Source organism: Salvelinus sp. IW2-2015, linkage group LG5 (assembly GCF_002910315.2).
Source record: "Salvelinus sp. IW2-2015 linkage group LG5, ASM291031v2, whole genome shotgun sequence".
Classification (NCBI taxonomy): domain Eukaryota; kingdom Metazoa; phylum Chordata; class Actinopteri; order Salmoniformes; family Salmonidae; genus Salvelinus; species Salvelinus sp. IW2-2015.
Genome location: NC_036844.1, coordinates 7417920 through 7436386, shown reverse-complemented (window position 1 = coordinate 7436386; position 18467 = coordinate 7417920). Strand labels below are relative to the sequence as shown.

Sequence of the window (18467 nt, the reverse complement as noted above, 5' to 3'; positions counted from 1 at the left end):
GACTTGATGGGACTATATTTCTGTTCAATATTGGATCACTTGTTGGAGATGAAACTGACATAAAACCTCCATGCAGTTATTGCATTTACCACACGGAGGAGACAAAGAATCACTAGAATTCCTGGCAAGCCAGAGAACATCACTTGCTGTGTGTTGTTGACCCACTGTGGGGTAAGATATATACAGTACCAGTCAAAAGTTTGGACACACCTACTCATTCAAGGGTTTTTCATTATTTTTACTATTTTCTACATTGTAGAATAATAGTGAAGACATCAAAACTCCGAAATAACACATATGGAATCATGTAGTAACCAAAAAAGTGTTAATCAAAATATATTTTAGATTTTAGATTATTCAAAGTAGGCACCCTTTGCCTTGACGGCTTTGCACACTCTTGGCATTCTCTCAACCAGCTTCACCTGGAATGCTTTTCCAACAGTCTTGAAGGAGTTCCCACATATGCTGAGCAGGGTATAACGGGGAAGATGGGCGACACCTGGAGGAGGGAGGAGACAATCACAAAGACAGGTGAAAAAGATCAGGGCATGACACCATCGGTCCTTAGGGTTAAGGCTATGAGGTAGTCAAGGACCAAGGGTAACTCCCGAGCTGCGAGCTTGTCTTTAATCTCCTCTGATTAACCATGAAGGAAGGTGTCGAACAGGGACTCCTGGTTCCAGGCACTCTCGGGGCCAACGTGATAAAGTCTACCGCATAGTCTGCCACACTACGGGAGTGTTGACATAGTAGGAGTAGCTTTTGGGCCGCTTCTCTCCCAGACACAGGAGAATCGAACACCTTCCTCACCTCCGCAACGAAATCCTCCAGATGAAGGCAAATGGTGGATTGTTGCTCCCAAACTGTCATAGCCCAAGTGAGTGTTCTTCCAGACATCAGCGTTATGAGATAGGATATCTTGGAACAATCCGAAGGAAACAAAGAGGGCTGCAGCTCAAAGATGAGGGAGTACTGGGAAAGAAACGGCCGGCAGGTTCCAGGATTCTCACCATAGCGCTCCGGAGGAGGTAAGTGGGGTTCTCGGGAAGCCGGGGTAGGCTGGACAAAATCACCACTGGTAGGGGGATTACTCAGCGCCCAGGAGGTCTCCGTTGTGGCATGCTACCTGATAGATAGGTCCACAGAATTGCTCCAGTAATGCTTTGAAACCCTGGTCATGGCGTTCCGCCAAAGTATGGAGTCCTTCCATAAGGTTCTGAAGTAGCTCCTCATGTCTTCCAATGGTGGCTCCATGCAGGGACACAGTTTTGCGGAGCTGGTCCGAATCTGCTGGGTCAGTCATTGCCAGTTGTACTATAACGTCACAGGACGAGACCCAAATGCAGACACAGGAGGCAGATGGTTTGAGTCTCTGATATTTATTAATAGACAAGGGGCAGGCAAGAGGCAGGTCGAGGACAGGCAGAAGTTCGTAAACCAGGTCAGAGTCAGATGGGTACAGGGCGGCAGGTGGGCTCGAGGTCAGGGCAGGCAGAATGGTATGGCAAACGGGCTCAGGGCAGCCAGAAAAGGTCGGAACCGGGAAGACTAGAAAACCAGGAGTATGGAAAAACATGCTGGTAGGCTTGACGAGACAAGACGAACTGGCAACTGACAAACAGAAACCACCGGTATAAATACACAGCTGATAATGGGAACAAATGCGAGTGGGGAGTGGAGACAAGCACAAGACAGGTGAAACAGATCAGGGTGTGACATCATGTTAACCCTCTGACTGGATTGTGACAGTTCCTGCTCAGACCAACCACAAATTGAAGTCGCCTGTCAGTCACTGCCTGAGGGTAGCCACTTGCCAGGCTAGTGTCTAACGATCTGAGGGCCCTACCAGGAACATCTTCAAGGCATGTCCTTTAGATAAGTGAATGTTAAGTGTTTTGAAAACCAAATGGGTGGCTAGAGAGGCATAATTCTAAGGAGGGTTTGGGGGAGTTTTAAAGGTTTTATAAGTTACAGATGTGGTTTATATTTCTGAAACATGAATAAACTGTTATAACTCACTGGTTCAAATTGTTTTATTGTCATTCTAGGGCTTACGAAACAATTGGTACGCCTATAAGACTGCATAGGTTTATAAATTGATACATCATCAATCATGATGTTTTGTGTACACAAGTTAGATGAAGAATGTCTGTCTACACAGAGTGATGTGTCAACCTGCTGTCGGTGAATGATATAAGGCTACATCCCCACTTAGCCCCTAGGTAGCCTGGCAGTGCCAGACACCACACTTTATTCTTGCTTGAGAATCAGGTTTGTTTATGTAAGAGTTAAGTAAGATGCCCGAAGGGTTGTGAGCGAGATGGAATAAGGAAGCCAAACCTAAGCAAATGACGCATTTATGTTATATTCTTCAACAATCAATGAATTAAGGTTTATTTGAAATTGTTTCAAATGCAGCCTCTGGCCCCCATTTTGACCTCTGACATGGCCCAACCTGCATTCCACATGTTGACCTCTGACATGGCCCAACCTGCATTCCACATGTTGACTTCTGACAGGGACCTTCCAGTTGCTCACCTAGACATACCAAGCTAGAACCATGGCAAAGAAAGACATTGGACTCAGGATCCTTCCCATTGAGACTTGTGTCCAGACACAGGTGTATTTAAGTGACCGTGTTCCTTACCGTCCAGATGAGAGCAACGAAGAGCATATCTTTGGCCACAGCCATAGGGATGAAAGACTGAGCTGTCTGTTAACTTTTACTTTTCAACCTCACCACATCCAAACTCAGACAGAGAGACTTGATAAGACCTGTTAATAATACTTGTAATTCTCATTTTTTGAACTGTTCAGTCCACTGTAAACCATGTAAACCATCTCTCTTTCATGGGTCTGTCTCTACGAACAGACATGTCACACCTTGGTCCATTGGTAGGGAGGTGGTGTCCTTTTTGTGTTGGAGGAAACAGTGAAGCATTTGTTTTTCCTTTGTTCCAGGCTGGCAGGGCTGTTTTACGTCCTGGAATAGTGGTGTACCGGCTAGGTTTGGGGCTGACACTAGACCTGTATGTTGGAGGGCCTAGGTTCACTGTAGCAGACAGGCATAGGAACTGCTAACTACTTTTTGAGGCAGGCAAAAATGGCAGTGTGGAAAACAAGAAAGCATCAGATGCAGGGGAGGGTTGTACAGACCCCAGAGCTATGCTGCTGTGTGGGGCATCAGGTGGGGTTTCTGTTTACGGTGGACGGAGAGGGGGGCTTGGTTTTAACTTTTTAGTTCTGGTAAAATTAAGTAAAGATTGTGCTCAAATTATGTAACTACAGGGCCAATAAAGGTATTTTTATATAATAATAATCCCTCTATCGCTTTTCTTGCAGTTCTCTGGCCAGAAGACAGCAAAAAAGATATTGTGAGTCCAGTATGATTTAGGCAATTTCTCCCCGCTACCATCTAGAAGGCGGAGACAGTACAGTTGTATCAAAGCTTGGACCGAGAGACTGAGAAACAGCTTCTATCTCCAGTCCATCAAACTGTTGAACAGTCATCACTAGCTGGCCTTTGCCCAGCACCCTGCCCTGAACTTTAGTCACTGTTCTAGCTGTCTACCACCCAGTACTCTACCCTGCACCTTCGAGACAGCTGCCCTATGTACATAGTATCATTGAACACTGGCCACTTTAATAATGTTTACATACTGTTTTACCCACTTTATATGTAATCTAGTCATGGCTCATCCTATATAACTACAGCTGTACACACCTTTTCTATTCATATACTCTCCATACTGTCTATACACACCATTACATGTATATGTATATATATTTTGGTCTCTGACATTGCTCATTCTGATATTTCTTAATAAAAAAAATGGCATTTCGCTGCACTTGCAATAATATCTGCAAATCTTTGTACACAACCAATCAACTTTGATTTGACACGATGATGCTGCTGCTGCAGTGTTCACAAACTATTGGAAAAATTGGATCAGCCTTTGCCAACGCCATAGATAAACTGTATAAAAGCACACATGTAAATGTATGCAGTCAAATAAAGACAATGAAAKACATTTTTTTTTGTATTAATATCAATAAAAGTGTAATACGTTTACAACTTGAGGCGTACGGACTTTAATTCTGATCAGTATAATTGGTTTGAGAAAATTTTGCTTCAAATCTCAGACATCCACAAATAGGTCTAGGTAGGTCTGTACATGTCAGTGTTCGTTTCAAATCTTTTTTATTTTGAAAGCAGATTGTGTACCTTACACTTGCAGTTCTTTAATTTACCACACGAGGGTAACCAAGAATCACTAGTATCTCTGGCGAGCCAGAGAGCATCACTTGCTGDGAATTGACTGACCCACTCATTGAACTATAAGAAACGGAGCCACTGTCACGGCAGCGCGCCACAGCCATACCACACAGGGCAATACCCCGCGAAGGGAAGAAGACCAGCGAGCTGCTGTCCGCTGATTTCTCCTTCCCCATCTCACTATATCAAACTCACTCCACAATGCCCGTGAATCAGAAATTTCAAGGTAATTGCAAATAACGTTATCCGAGTGGGATATTTGGGGGGGATTATCTATCAAGCTAAAGGGCTAGCTAGCATTTGCAATCTATTGTCAGCTAGTTCTGTATTGCCTGTTGGAATGGAATGCTCGCCACTCTCCGCAATGGAGCATGCAAGGGCTAGCAATAGGGCTATCTAGATAGTAGACCAGCTAGCTAACGTGATGAAATTAGACTACTGTAGCTAGCTAACGTCCGATCTATTTTCTTGCAGGAGGGAAAGCCTTTGGATTACTCAAAGCTCAACAAAGGGAGAGATGCGAGGAAATAAACAAGGTAAATCCGGTGATGTTTCTAATGTCGATATTTGCGTTTTATTTTGTCAAGGAATCTATTAACTATTTATTTTCGACAGAATAATACCACTTGGCCTTGAACCTACTTTGATTTAGCTAGCACATAGCTAATATGGATTTGGCCAGTCACATTTGCTAATAACGTAAACGGCATTATTGCTATCAATATTATTTGCATGTGATAAAAATCTGTCATAAATGATTGATTTCATTGTTATTGACCCGGTGACCCGTTATCTTGCCGGCGGTCTCCCCTGTGTCGTGAGAGCGACAGCCACTGGTTGCATGGCATACCCGTCACAGCTGACGTTACGTCTTCTGGGGGTCGGTCTATGAATGTCCCTCTCGCTCCTGGTTTTAATGTATTTGCTCGCGCTAGACCAGTCTAATCTCGCCCTAAATATTGCCTACAATTTATCCAATTCCATATTCCCCAACCTGATTTAAAGACTAAAATCAGAAAAAGGGCAGATGCTGTGTGGCCCCTCTCCTCTGACTCCTGGAGCCGGGCGGTTATCCCCCTGCGTTTAGACGGGAAATGCGTGTTTGGGAAGCGGGCTGAATGCGCCCTTTGTGTCGGGGGCGACAGTCTGGAAGTGGCCTGGAACGGGCCCACAGCATTTTAGTAGCTTGTTCTTGATATTCTCTCTCTCTCTCTCTCTCTCTCTCTCTCTCTCTCTCTCTCTCTCTCTCTTTCTCTTTCTCTTTCTCTCTCTTCTCTCTCAAAATTATTTAAATTCAAAGCAGCTTTATTGGCTGGGAACCATCTTAAGACCTAAACAAACATAAGTGAGAGAACTAATTTAACAACATCCATTTTTTTTAAATAAAAATGAACAGTAAACATTGCACTCAAAGGTTTAAAAAAGTTTGACATTTAAAGTGTTATATCAGCTATGTAAAGTGTTTTAGCAATGTGCAAATAGTTGTAGTATGAAGATAGTGGGAGAAGATATTGGTGGTATTTACAATGTTTGCGCTCAACTGTTTGYCCTTTTCTCATGGAAATGGTACRCAAATCATGTTGCTGTGATTGCACATTGTGGTATTTCACCTTACAGATATAGGAGTTTATCAAATTGTATTTGTCACATGTGCCGAATACAATAGGTGTAGACATTACAGTGAAATGCTTAAAATTAATGTTGGATTTGTTTTCAAATTCTTTGTGGGTCTGTGTGATCAGTGGGAAATATGTGTCTAATGTGGTCATACATTTGGCAGGTTAGGAAATGCAGATCAGTTTCCACCTCATTTTGTGGACAGTGGGCACATATACTGTCTTCTCTTGAGAGCCATGTCTGCCTATGGCGACCTCTCTCAATAGCAAGGCTATTCTCACTAAGTCTGTACGTAGTCAAGGATTTTCTTAATTTTCGGTCAGTCTCAGTGGGCAGGTATTCTACCACTGTGTACAGTCCGTGGCCAAAAGTTTTGAGAATGACAGAAATATTAATTTCCACAAAGTTTGCTGCTTCAGTGTCTTTAGATATTTTTGTCAGATGTTACTATGGAACACTGAAGTATAATTACAAGCATTTCATAAGTGTCAAAGGCTTTTATTGACAATTACATGAAGTTGATGCAAAGAGTCAATATTTGCAGTGTTGACCCTTCTTTTTCAAGACCTCTGCRATCCRCCCWGGCATGCTGTCAATTAACTTCTGGGCCACATCCWGACTGATGGCCRCCCATTCTTGCATAATCAATGCTTGGAGTTTGTCAGAATTTGTGGGKTTTTGTTTGTCCACCCGCCTCTTGAGRATTGACCACAAGTTCTCAATGGGATTAAGGTCTGGGGAGTTTCCTGGCCATGGACCCAAAATATCGATGTTTTGTTCCCTGAGCCACTTAGTTATCACTTTTGCCTTATGGCAAGGTGCTCCATYATGCTGGAAAAGGCATTGTTCGTCACCAAACTGTTCCTGGATGGTTGGGAGAAGTTGCTCTCGGAGGATGTGTTGGTACCATTCTTTATTCATGGCTGTGTTCTTAGGCAAAATTGTGAGTGAGCCCACTCCCTTGGCTGAGAAGCAACCCCACACATGAATGGTCTCAGGATGCTTTACTGTTGGCATGACACAGGACTGATGGTAGCGCTCACCTTGTCTTCTCCGGACAAGCTTTTTTTCCGGATGCCCCAAACAATCGGAAAGGGGATTCATCAGAGAAAATGATTTGACCCCAGTCCTCAGCAGTCCCATCCCTGTACCTTTTGCAGAATATCAGTCTCTGATGTTTTTCCTGGAGAGAAGTGGCTACTTTGCTGCCCTTCTTGACACCAGGCCATCCTCCAAAATTCTTCGCCTCACTGTGCGTGCAGATGCACTCACACCTGCCTGCTGCCATTCTTGAGCAAGCTCTGTACTGGTGTGCCCCGATCCCGCAGCTGAATCAACTTTAGGAGACGGTCCTGGCACTTGCTGGACTTTCTTGGGCGCCTTGAAGTCTTCTTCACAACAATTGAAACACTCTCCTTGGAAGTTCTTGATGATCCGATAAATGGATGATTTAGGTGCAATCTTACTGGCAGCAATATCCTTGCCTATGAAGCCCTTTTTGTGCAAAGCAATGATGATGGCACTTGTTTCCTTGCAGGTAACCATGGTTGACAGAGGAAGCACAATGATTCCAAGCACCACCCTCCTTTTGAAGCTTCCAGTCTGTTATTCGAACTCAAACAGCATGACAGAGTGATCTCCAGCCTTGTCCTCGTCAACACTCACACCTGTGTTAACGAGATAATCACTGACATGATGTCAGCTGGTCCTTTTGTGGCAGGGCTGAAATGCAGTGGAAATGTTTTTTGGGGATTCAGTTCATTTGCATGGCAAAGAATTACAATTAATTGCAATTCATCTGATCACTGTTCATAACATTCTGGATATATATGCAAATTGCCATCATACAAACTGAGGCAGCAGTCTTTGTGAAAATGTATATTTGTGTCATTCTCAAAACTTTTGGCCACGACTGTACTCTCTGTTTAGGGCCAGATAGCATTCCAATTTGCTTAGTTTTTTTGGTTGATTCTTTGCAGTGTGTCAAATAGTTCCTTCCTCATAATTTGGTTGACTCTAATTGTGTTGCTGGCCTGGTGCTCTGTGGGGTCTGTTTGTGTTTGTGAACATAGCCCCAGAACCAGCTGGCTGAGGGGACTCTTCTCTATTTTAATCTCTCTGTAGGTGAGGGCTTTGTGGTGGAATGTGTGGGCATCGCTTCCTTTTAGGGCGTTGTAGAATTTAACAGCACTTTTGGGGATTTTGATAACTGGTGGGTATAGTTCTAATTCTGCTCTGCATGCATCATTTGRGGTTTAGCATTGWATACAAAGTATATTTTGCAAAATTCTGGTTGAGTCTCAATTGGGTGTCCCGTTTTGTGAATTYKTGGTTGGTGAGTGGACCCCAGACCTCAACTATAGAGGCCAATGGGTTCTATAACTGATTTGAAGTATTTGTAGCCAGATCCTAATTGGGATGTCAAGTTTTATGTTCCTTTTGATGGCATAGCAGGCCCTTCTTGCCTTGTCTCTTAAATCGTTCACAGCCTTGTGGAAGTTACCTGTGGTGTTGATGTTTAGGCCGAGGTAGGTATAATTTAATTGCGTGTTCTAGGGCAACAGTGTCTCGATATAATTTGTATTTGTTGTCCTGGCAACTGGACCTTTTTTGTAACACCATTATTTTGTCTTACTGACATTCACTGTCAGGGTCCAAGTCTAACAGAATCTGTGCAGAAGATCTAGGTGCTGCTGTAAGCCCTCCTTGGTTGGRRACAGAAGCACCAGATCCTCTGCAAACAGTAGACATTTGATTTCAGAGTCCAGTAGGGTGAGGCCAGGTGCTGCAGACTGTTCTAGTGCCCTCACCAATTCATTGATATAAATGTTGAAAAGGGTGGGGCTCTTGCTGCATCCTTGTCTCACCCCACAGCTCTGATGAAAGAAATCTGTGTGTTTATTGCCAATTTTAACTGCMCACTTGCTGTTTCTGTACATTTATTTTACAATGTTTTCACTAAGGAAATGTTTGCTGTTAATGATACCGCAGAGGATTTTCAGCGATTGCTGTTGACAGATTCTCTTTGGGGCTAGAAGCCTGTTTTCTCTCTCTCTCTCTCTCTGTCTCTCTGTCTCTCTGTCTCTCTGTCTCTCTCTGTCTCTCATTCTGGTCACATGGAAACAAACCTAGAAGTGAGGAGAGAGAATCAGCCCTCAGAGCACAGACGTCATTTCAACTTCTAGTTTTGATTTACATTTGGTTGAGTTGTCAACTAAACATTTCACCATGTCATTGGTTTTCGGTTAAAAGTTGGATGAAAAAAGACAATGCCCTTACGTTGATTACTTTTTTCAAGTCCAATCAGTTTTCCATGTTGATAGATCATTGTTTTGTTGAAATGATGTGGAAACATCATTGATTCAACCTGTTTTTGCCCAGTGGGAGGTTGCGGAGAGAGGTCAATCAGGAGAATCACWTTTTTTTTTTTTGTGGGCCGTTTAACAAAATGATCATCCTCATTTCTGCAATAACATCAACAAAATTTAGACCCATATTGGTGAACTGATGACATCGACCATACATGCACAAGCATACATTTGTACTATTGTAAAAAAGCAAGCCTTTTTTGGTATACTCAAGAAAGCAGTAWTTCCAGGTGCAGTGTAGTCACTAGTTGACTGATGATTGGCTCAGCCTTGGGTTTAGCGCTTTGCCGCCTGTGACTAACATGCCTGCATCACCACCTCCAGTTCTATGTAATTTCTGGTGAATTTTCTACATTCTACTCCAAAATGTATGAAAATATAATGATGCTCTGCTGCTCCTCTCTCTCTTCACCTTGCACTTGCTCTACCCCAGAGGTGTCAAACTCCTGTTCCCCCGCAGGCCTCATTCGGTCTTCAAATTGATTATATTTCCTTGCCGTCAAAATGAGCAAAGAATGCTTTTGTAACGATTGTTCTGCTCCTCGTCTGAGGAGGAGCATGGATCGGACCAAAACGCAGCTTGTGGAGAATACATGTTTGATTTATTTTAAACGAAGATGAACACGAAACGAAACACTTTTACAAACTATACAAAAACAACAAACGACGTCAACAGACATGTGAACTTACATATAACGAAGACCGCACAAACAGGTACAGACTAAACAAACGAAACAGTCCCGTGTGGTACAAACACTGACACGGAAGACAATCACCCACAAACAAACGGTGTGAACAGCCTACCTTAATACGGTTCTCAATCAGAGGAAACGTCAAACACCTGCCCCTAATTGAGAACCATATCAGGCAACACATTGAACCCAACATAGAAACACATAACATAGACTACCCACCCAGCTCACGCCCTGACCATACTAAACAAATACAAAAACAACGGAAAACAGGTCAGGAACGTGACAGCTTTTGGAATTTTCGATGCTCCCTGACTAACTTTTGTTTCAATGACTGTTCACAAGCTGGACAGAGTTGAGAGACTAAATGTAGGTCTATTGTAATTTCTACAGTTTCGATTTGGTTTTAGTGGGGATGTACATCTTTCCCTTTCAAGACGATTCGATATGTATCTAGATACATGGGCTCCAATACGATACAGGAACAATACTCTTTAATTTGAAACTATTCGATACGATTCGATGTACTAATATTTGCTCCATAAACATTCTAAATTAAAATCTGCTACTGATGGAGCTTTTGAGCTGGGCCTCTGAGCTGGATCTGTCTGAGCTGACTGTGTGTGTGTAAATGATGTACAGTGCATTCGGAAAGTATTCAGACCCCTTTACTTTTTCCTCATTTTGTTACATTACAGCCTTATTCTAAAATGTATTTCCTACATTTTTCCCCCTCATCTATCTACACACAATATACCCCAGCTGTTGGTAGGCTGGTGRTAGGCAACACAAGCTCACAGGACAGGACCGCCGAGTGCTGAAGCGCGTAGTGTGAGAAAATCGTCTGTCCTCGGTTGCAGCCTCAAACAAGCCTAAGATCACCATGCGCATTGCCAAGCGTCGGCTGGAGTGTGGTTAAACTTGCCACCATTGGACTTTGGAGCAGGGAAAACACGTTCTCTGGAGTGATGACTCACGCTTCTCCATTTGGCAGTCTAATGGACGAATCTGGGTTTGGCGGATGCCAGGAGAACACTACCTGCCCCAATGCATAGTGCCAACTGTAAAGTTTGGTGGAGGAGGAATAATGGTCTGGGGTTGTTTTTCATGGTTCGGGCTAGGCCCCTTAGTTCCAATGATGGGAAATCTTAACGCTACAGCATACAATGACATTCTAGACAATTCTGTGCTTCCAACTTTGTGGCAACAGTTTGGGAAAGGTCCTTTCCTGTTTCAGCATGACAATGCCCCCATGCACAAAGTGCGGCCCATACAGAAATGGTTTGTCGAGCTCAGTGTGGAAGAACTTGACTGGCCTGCACAGAGCCCTGACCTCAACCACATCGAACACCTTTGGGATGAATTGGGACGCCGACTGCGAGCCAGGCCTAATTGCCCAACATCAGTGCCGACCTCACTAATGCTCTTGTGGCTGAATGGAAGCAAGTCCCTGCAGCAATGTCTAGTTGAAATCCTTCTGAAAAGAATGGAGCCTGTTATAGCAGCAAAGGGGAACCAACTCCATATTAACGCACATGATTTTGGAATGAGAAGTTCGACAAGCAGGTGTCCACATACTTTTGGTCATGTAGTGTACATAATTTACATACACCATACACATACAGTGCATACGGAAAGTATTCAAACCCCTTGACTTTTTCCACATTTTGTTACGTTACAGCCTTATTCTAAAATAGATTAAATTGTTTTTTTTACCTCATCAATCTACACACAATGCCCCATAATGACTAAGCAAAAACAGTGTATTTGACATTTTTGCACATCAAAAAATTAAAACAGGATTACTGTACTCAGTACTCTGTTGAAGCACTTTTGGCAGCGATTACAGCCTTGAGTCTTCTTTGGTATGACGCTACAAGCTTGGCACACCTGTATTTGGGGAGTTTCTCCCATTATTTTTTGCAGATCCTCTCAAGCTCTGTCTGGTTGGATGGGGAGCGTCGCAACACAGCTATTTTCAGGTCTCTCCAGAGATGTTTGATTTGGTTCAAGTCTGGGCTCTGGCTGGGCTACTCAAGGACATTCAGAGACTTGTTCTGAAGCCACTCCTGCATTGTCTTGGCTGTGTGCTTGGGGTCGTTGTCCTGTTGGAAGGTGAACCTTTGCCACCAGTCTGATGTCCTGAGCGCTCAGGAGCAGGTTTTCATCAATGATCTCTCTGTTCTTTGCTCCATTCATCTTTCCGTCTCCCTGACCCTGCTGCTGATAACATCCCCATTGCATGACGCTGCCACCACCATGCTTCACTGTAGGGAGGGTACCAGGTTTCTTCCGGACTTGACGCTTGGCATTCAGGCCGAAGAGTTCAATCTTTGTTTCATTTGACCAGAGAATCTTGTTTCTCATGGTCTGAGAGTCCTTTTAGGTGCCTTTTGGAAAACTTCAAGCGGGCTGTCATGTGTCTTTTACTGAGGAGTGACTTCCGTCTGGCCACTCTACCATAAATGCCTGATTGGTGGAGTGCTGCAAAGATGGTTGTCCTTCTGGAAGGTCTTCCCATCTCCACAAAGGAACTCTGGAGCTCTGTCAGAGTGACCATCGGGTTCTTGATCACCCCCCTGACTGTAGGCACTTCTCCCCCGATAGCTCAATTTGGCCAGGTGGCCAGCTCTAGGAAGAGCCTTGGTGGTTCCAAACTTTTTCCATGGAGGACACTGTGTTCTTGGGAACCTTCAATGCTGCAGACATTTTTTGCTATCCTTCCCCAGATCTGTGCCTCGACACAATCCTGTCTCTGAGCTCTACAGACAATTCCTTTGACCTCATGGCTTGGTTTTTTCTCTGACATGCACTGTCAACTGTGGGACCTTCTATAGACAGGTGTGTGCCTTTACAAATCATGTCCAATCAACTGAATTTACTACAGGTGGACTCCAAATCAAGTTGTAGAAACATCTCAAGGATGATCAATGGGAAACAGGATGCACCTGAGCTCAATTTTGAGTCTCATAGCAAAGGGTCTGAAGACTTATGTAAATAAGGTATCTCTGTTTTTTATTTGTAATACATTTGCAAAAATGTCTAAATACCTGTTTTCGCTTCGTCATCATGGGGTATTGTGTGTAGATTGATGAGGAAATGTTTTTATTTAATCAGTTTTATAATAAGGCTGTAACGTAACAAAATGGGGTCTGAATACTTTCCCGAATGCACTGTGAGAATGCACTATATATATATGTGTGTATATATATATGTGTGTTTGCTTTCTTTAGTTTTTTTTACTTTTCTTTTTAAAAATGTTTTCTCTAAGGATTGTACAATTTTAAGGTCAAATACACTGCATTTCAAACAGTCAGCAATAATCAAATTAATTCAGGGCGTGTGAAGTTATACCTAGGCTACATATAAGCCTTCCACAACCATAAGACCAACTAATAATGTAATGAGTTTATCAAAATAGTTGAACCTGCTCTTTTTTCAATAATCACTGATCTGGCTTTCAAGTCTATGAAAATTCCCTTTTTTCTTACAAATTTAACTAGAACCATGCATAATGCTAATTCGCTAATAATGACTAACTTTTTGTAGCAGGAATTAGGCTATAGAAAATTGACACGTCTAGTCAACAATTTCTCAAGCCCACGTGCTAGTGATTAGCCAGCTAATCTTTTATATTTCAAGTTTAGCGAACTTGGATCTATTTGCTAGCAAACAAGGTTGAACAATTCAGATGTGATGAACACACCTTTCTGTCTGTCTCCAACTGTTTGAAAAGCATGTTAGCCTGTCCACTTTGTTCAGATGTTGAAATCAATTGGCCTACCTTATTTCTCAGAATGAGAACGAATTGGCAATTCATGATATAATTGTGTTTTATGCTTATTTCACATTTATAAAACAAACTAGACAGCTAGTCTGTTTTATAACAGTCTTTGGCTAAAATATTGCTAGCGGTACGTGGGTACCCCAATGACACGCGCGACAAACTGAGCATTAATGTTCTAGAATCAATGTTCATTGATACTGTCGTTTTTAGTAGTGTCTGCTCTGCGTGTAATTTGTTTGTGTAGTCGAGACAAACCGCTTGTCAGAGCTTTGGCTCCCGAGTGRCGCAGATGTGCAAGATCAGGAACAGGCCGCCTACCTCGCGAAGCTGGGCACAGTGCGCAAAGCTGGACACATTGCTCAGTTTGACTAGGGCTGTTCGGTTTAGGCTCCCCGGGTCCGATGGAGTCTTAAACGTTTGAATCGTTACAGCTCTACATTCAATGTTCATTGAGAGTTTCCCTTATATTAATTTAGGCGTGCTCTGTCAATGCTAAATCGTTTCCGCCACTCCAAAAATATGATTAAAAACGGTATTTGTGTGTGTGTACAGTATCTATCACTTTAGTTTTATTTTGTTTTTTTAAATCATATTTTTGGAGTGGCGGCAACGATTTTAGCAGCGGAGGAGCACCCCGAAAAGAATATAGGGAAACACTGTTGCTAATAATATTGGGTGCGTGTTTGTTGCAGTGATGAGTCAGACCCACTCAATCGTGCCGCCGTCCTTGAGAGATTGCCTGCAATGCTGATTCTCATATTCACCTACAATTTCACGGTCTACCACTCGCACAAACACTCTTCATAACCCTTTCTCTCCCACTCACACACATGTACTGTACTAACACCTCTTCAGGCATCAAATGTCTCTTCATATTCTATAATATATTCCATTTAGCAGACTCTTTTATCCAAAGCGTCTGAGAAGGAAGTTGTCAAGGAAGTGAGTTTGTGTTTATACAGGACCTACAGGACCAAAATGGAGGAGGTGCACGGTGATGCTGAGCTCAATTTAACCTCTAGCATGCCTCCGGAGGATCCGCCATTATATCACACGGAGCCTCCGACGACATGTGGCTTTAACAGTCATGCGTGTGKATATATTTTGTATATGGTTGGCCCTGGGAATGGAACCCACAACCCTGGTAATGAACGCACCATACAGGACCACATTACTGAGCTACGCCTGAACAGTCACAATGGCTGCCTGCCTTTCTTTACTGACTCCGGTATCAGAGTCATTCTCATGTCCCACTTTCATGAGCTCTATAGCACAGGAAGAAACACACACTGTGGGTGAGTCCCAAATGGCACCCTATTCCATATATAGAGCACTACTTTTGACCAGGACCATAAGGGCTTTGTTYKWAGGTAGTGCACTATATAGGGCTCTGTTTGGGACACAGCCTKTGTCTTTAAAACCCCTAGAGACATAGCATGGCCAGCAGCATACCACCATGCATCCCTCTGTTGGCTTGGCTCTGAAGCTAAGCAGGGTTGGTCCTGGTCAGTCCCTGGATGGGAAACTGACCAGGAAAGATGTTGTTTGTAGTGGTGTTTGAGTGCTAGTAGGAGGCACTCTATCCTCTGGTCTAAAAAAAGAAAAATCCCAGGGCAGTGATAAGGGACATTGCCCTGTGTAGGGTGCTGTCTTTTGGATGGGATGTTAAACGGTGTCCTGACTCTGTGGTCACCAAAGATCCCTTGCCAGTTATCATAGGGGTGTTAACCCCGGTGTCCTGCCTAAATTCCCGATCTGCCCCTCATACCATCATGGCCACCTAAGCAACCCCAGCTTCCAATTCTCTCAATCATCTCCTCTATGGAAGCTCTGCTCCTAAGCAACTTTGCAGTATTACATTTTTGTTGTGTGTTATTTCATACAGACGAAAATACGTTTTGGATATCAGACCGGTGGTAACTCACCAGCATTACGGCCAGGAATACGGCTTTCCCGAATTGGATCCTTTGTTCGTACCCCCCAGGGCAATTGAACTTATTCCAGAGGCTGCATTCAAAACACCGCCGGAGAAGAAGAGGTATTCGGAGTGGACTTCTAGTCCGACTCAGGAGGCATKCACAACATCCACCGCTTCCGAGTATATTATTAGATAATATTCAATAGTACATGAGCTCAGGGCAAGGCTCTCCTTCCAGAGAGACATCAGGGATTGTAGCATACTCTGTTTCACGGAAACAGGGTTTTCTTGGGATATACTGTCCYGGTCCATACAGCCAGCTGGGTTCTCAATACATCRCGCAGACAGGAATAAAACCTCTCCGGGAAGAAGAAAGGCGGGAGTGTATGTTTCATGATTAACTATTCATGGTGTGATTTTGATAACATACAGAAACTCAAGTCCTTTTGTTCATCCGACCAAGAATACTTCACAATCAAATGCCGACCATATTACATCCCAAGAGAATTATCTTCGGTTATAGTCACAGCCGTGTATATTCCCCCTCAAGCCTATACTACGACGRCCCTCAAAGAACTACACTGGACTTTATGCAAACTGGAAACAACATATCCTGAGGCCGTATTTATTGTAGCTGGGGATTTTAACAAAGCATATTTRAGGAAAACGCTACCGAAGTTCTACCAACAGATTGACTGTAGTACTCGCTCTGGAAAACATTGGACCACTGCTACTCAAACTTCCGGGATGGCTACAAGATCCGCCCCCGACCTCCCTTAAGCAAATCTGATCACGACTCCATTTTGCTCGTTCCTTCCTATAGGCAGAAACTCAAACAGGAAGTACCCATGCTTAGGTCTATTCAACACTGGTCTGACCAATCAGAATCCATGCTTCAAGATTGTTTTGATCACGCGGACTGGGATATGTTCCGGGAATAACATTGACGAATACATGGATACGGTGACTGAGTTCATATAGGGCAGCCTTTCTTAAAGTATGGGTCGCGACCTCTTAATGGTGGGTCGCAACGTGTCAGAGTAAATTTATAATTGTTTCATTAATTACTGGAATTGATTTGGCCAAGTGCATCTGCGCTCTCTGTTCATTGCGCTCTCTGCTTAGMAGYGGYCTSTGCTCAGTTTGGCAGCTGCGCGAGTGTGAGAGGGAGATGCCCGTGTGCTTCGCGGTTTAGCGGATCTTTTTTCTGCAGTTTTCGTGAAGATCACTCCACGACACACACAATGCAGCGCTGTCTTGTTATTCCCACTCGCCAGCACTCACCGYTGYCATGAAATGGACTCATGCTAGCCRCAAGTTCTGACTGAGCTCAATTGTCATGAAACGCATATACAGCGATGACTTTCTCTCTCTTTCATACAAACTTATAACGAGGAGCGTCCACAATGTGTTTTGTGCGGGGAAGTGCGTAGTAATGAGTCTCTCATAAGGATCAAATTAATAAAACGACACGTCCTGACCAAACATCCACAGCATGATGGTAAACCCAGGGAGTTCTTTCAGAACAGGGCAGAATGCTTCAGGAAACAGTGCTTCAAACGTGACAAAGTGGAATAAACTGACTCACACAGTTCTGGGTTGCTCATCTACAACAGGAAGCGGTCTCCTGCCTGACTGAGAAAGCAGTAGATGTCCTGGTCCAGTTTGGCGAGTCAGGGTTCTCAACTCTGACATACTTAAAAAACAAGTACAGAAACAGTTTCAAGGCTGAGCATGACCTCAGTGTTACACTGTCAAAAACAGAGCCCAGAATAGACATGCTCTCATTAGGACTGTGTGTTTTCTGGTCGACATCTGTGTGATGTGATCAATCAGTTTATTCCAGTTCAGAATAAAAGAAATATGCATTGTATTTTAACAGCAACAGTTCCAACCTAGACAGATATGTACGAGTGTTTTTAATGGGGGGGAAATAAACATTAATAAATATGTATATAGATATTTAATTTCGTTATTTGTTTTTGTCTGTATTGCATTTGTTTTAGTCATAATGGCAATGAAATGTACCAATATTTATGTATAGTTGCATATTTTTTATAAGCTTGCGTCCCAGGAAAACACAGAAATTCTCATTTGCGTCCCAAGCTGAAAAAGTTTAAGAAGCCCTGGTATAAGGGATGTTGTTCCCACTGTGACTACTTAAACATACCCAAACCAGAAACTGTGGATAGATGGCAGCATTCGCGCAAAACTGAAAGGGGCGAAACACCGCATTTAACCATGGCACGGTGACTTGGAATATGGCCAAATACAAACAGTGTAGGTATGCCGACCGTGAGTAAAACATTTAAGCGTGTTAACCCTTGCAAGGCTGCCGGCCCAGACGGCATCCCAGCCGCGTCCTGGTCTGCTCATGCTGGTCTGCATGAGCAGACCAGCTGACTGAAGTGTTTATGGACATATTCAATCTCTCCCTATCCCAATCTGCTGACCCTACTTGCTTCAAGATCCACCATTGTTCCTGTACCCAAGAAAGCAAAGGTAACTGAACTTGCGTTCTGTAATTATGAAGTGCTTTGAGAGCTAGTTAAGGATCATATCACCTCTACCTTACCTGACACCCTAGACCCACTTGAATTGCTTACCGCCACAATAGATCACACAGACGATGCAATCGTCATCACATTGCACACTGCACTATCCCCTCTGGACAAGATGAATACCTATGTAAGAATGCAGTTCATTGTCTATAGCTCTGCATTCAACACCATAGTACAGGTTCATCATTAAGTTCGGGGCCCTGAGTCTGAACACCGTCCTGGACTTCCTGACTGGCCGCATTGGCAGC

At 43.4% G+C, this 18467-nt stretch overlaps 1 protein-coding gene across 1 annotated transcript in view; it reads left to right on the top strand.

The window, feature by feature from the left end:
* Positions 1-4332: 4332 nt before the first annotated feature.
* LOC111963855 (allograft inflammatory factor 1-like) overlaps positions 4333-18467 on the top strand; it is a 46211-nt gene continuing 32076 nt past the window's right edge. Inside the window, exons 1-2 of the mRNA XM_023987407.2 lie at positions 4333-4502; positions 4751-4812. Coding sequence (XP_023843175.1) covers positions 4478-4502; positions 4751-4812 — 87 coding nt within the window. The 5' untranslated portion in view covers positions 4333-4477. The remainder of the gene's footprint in view (positions 4503-4750; positions 4813-18467) is intronic.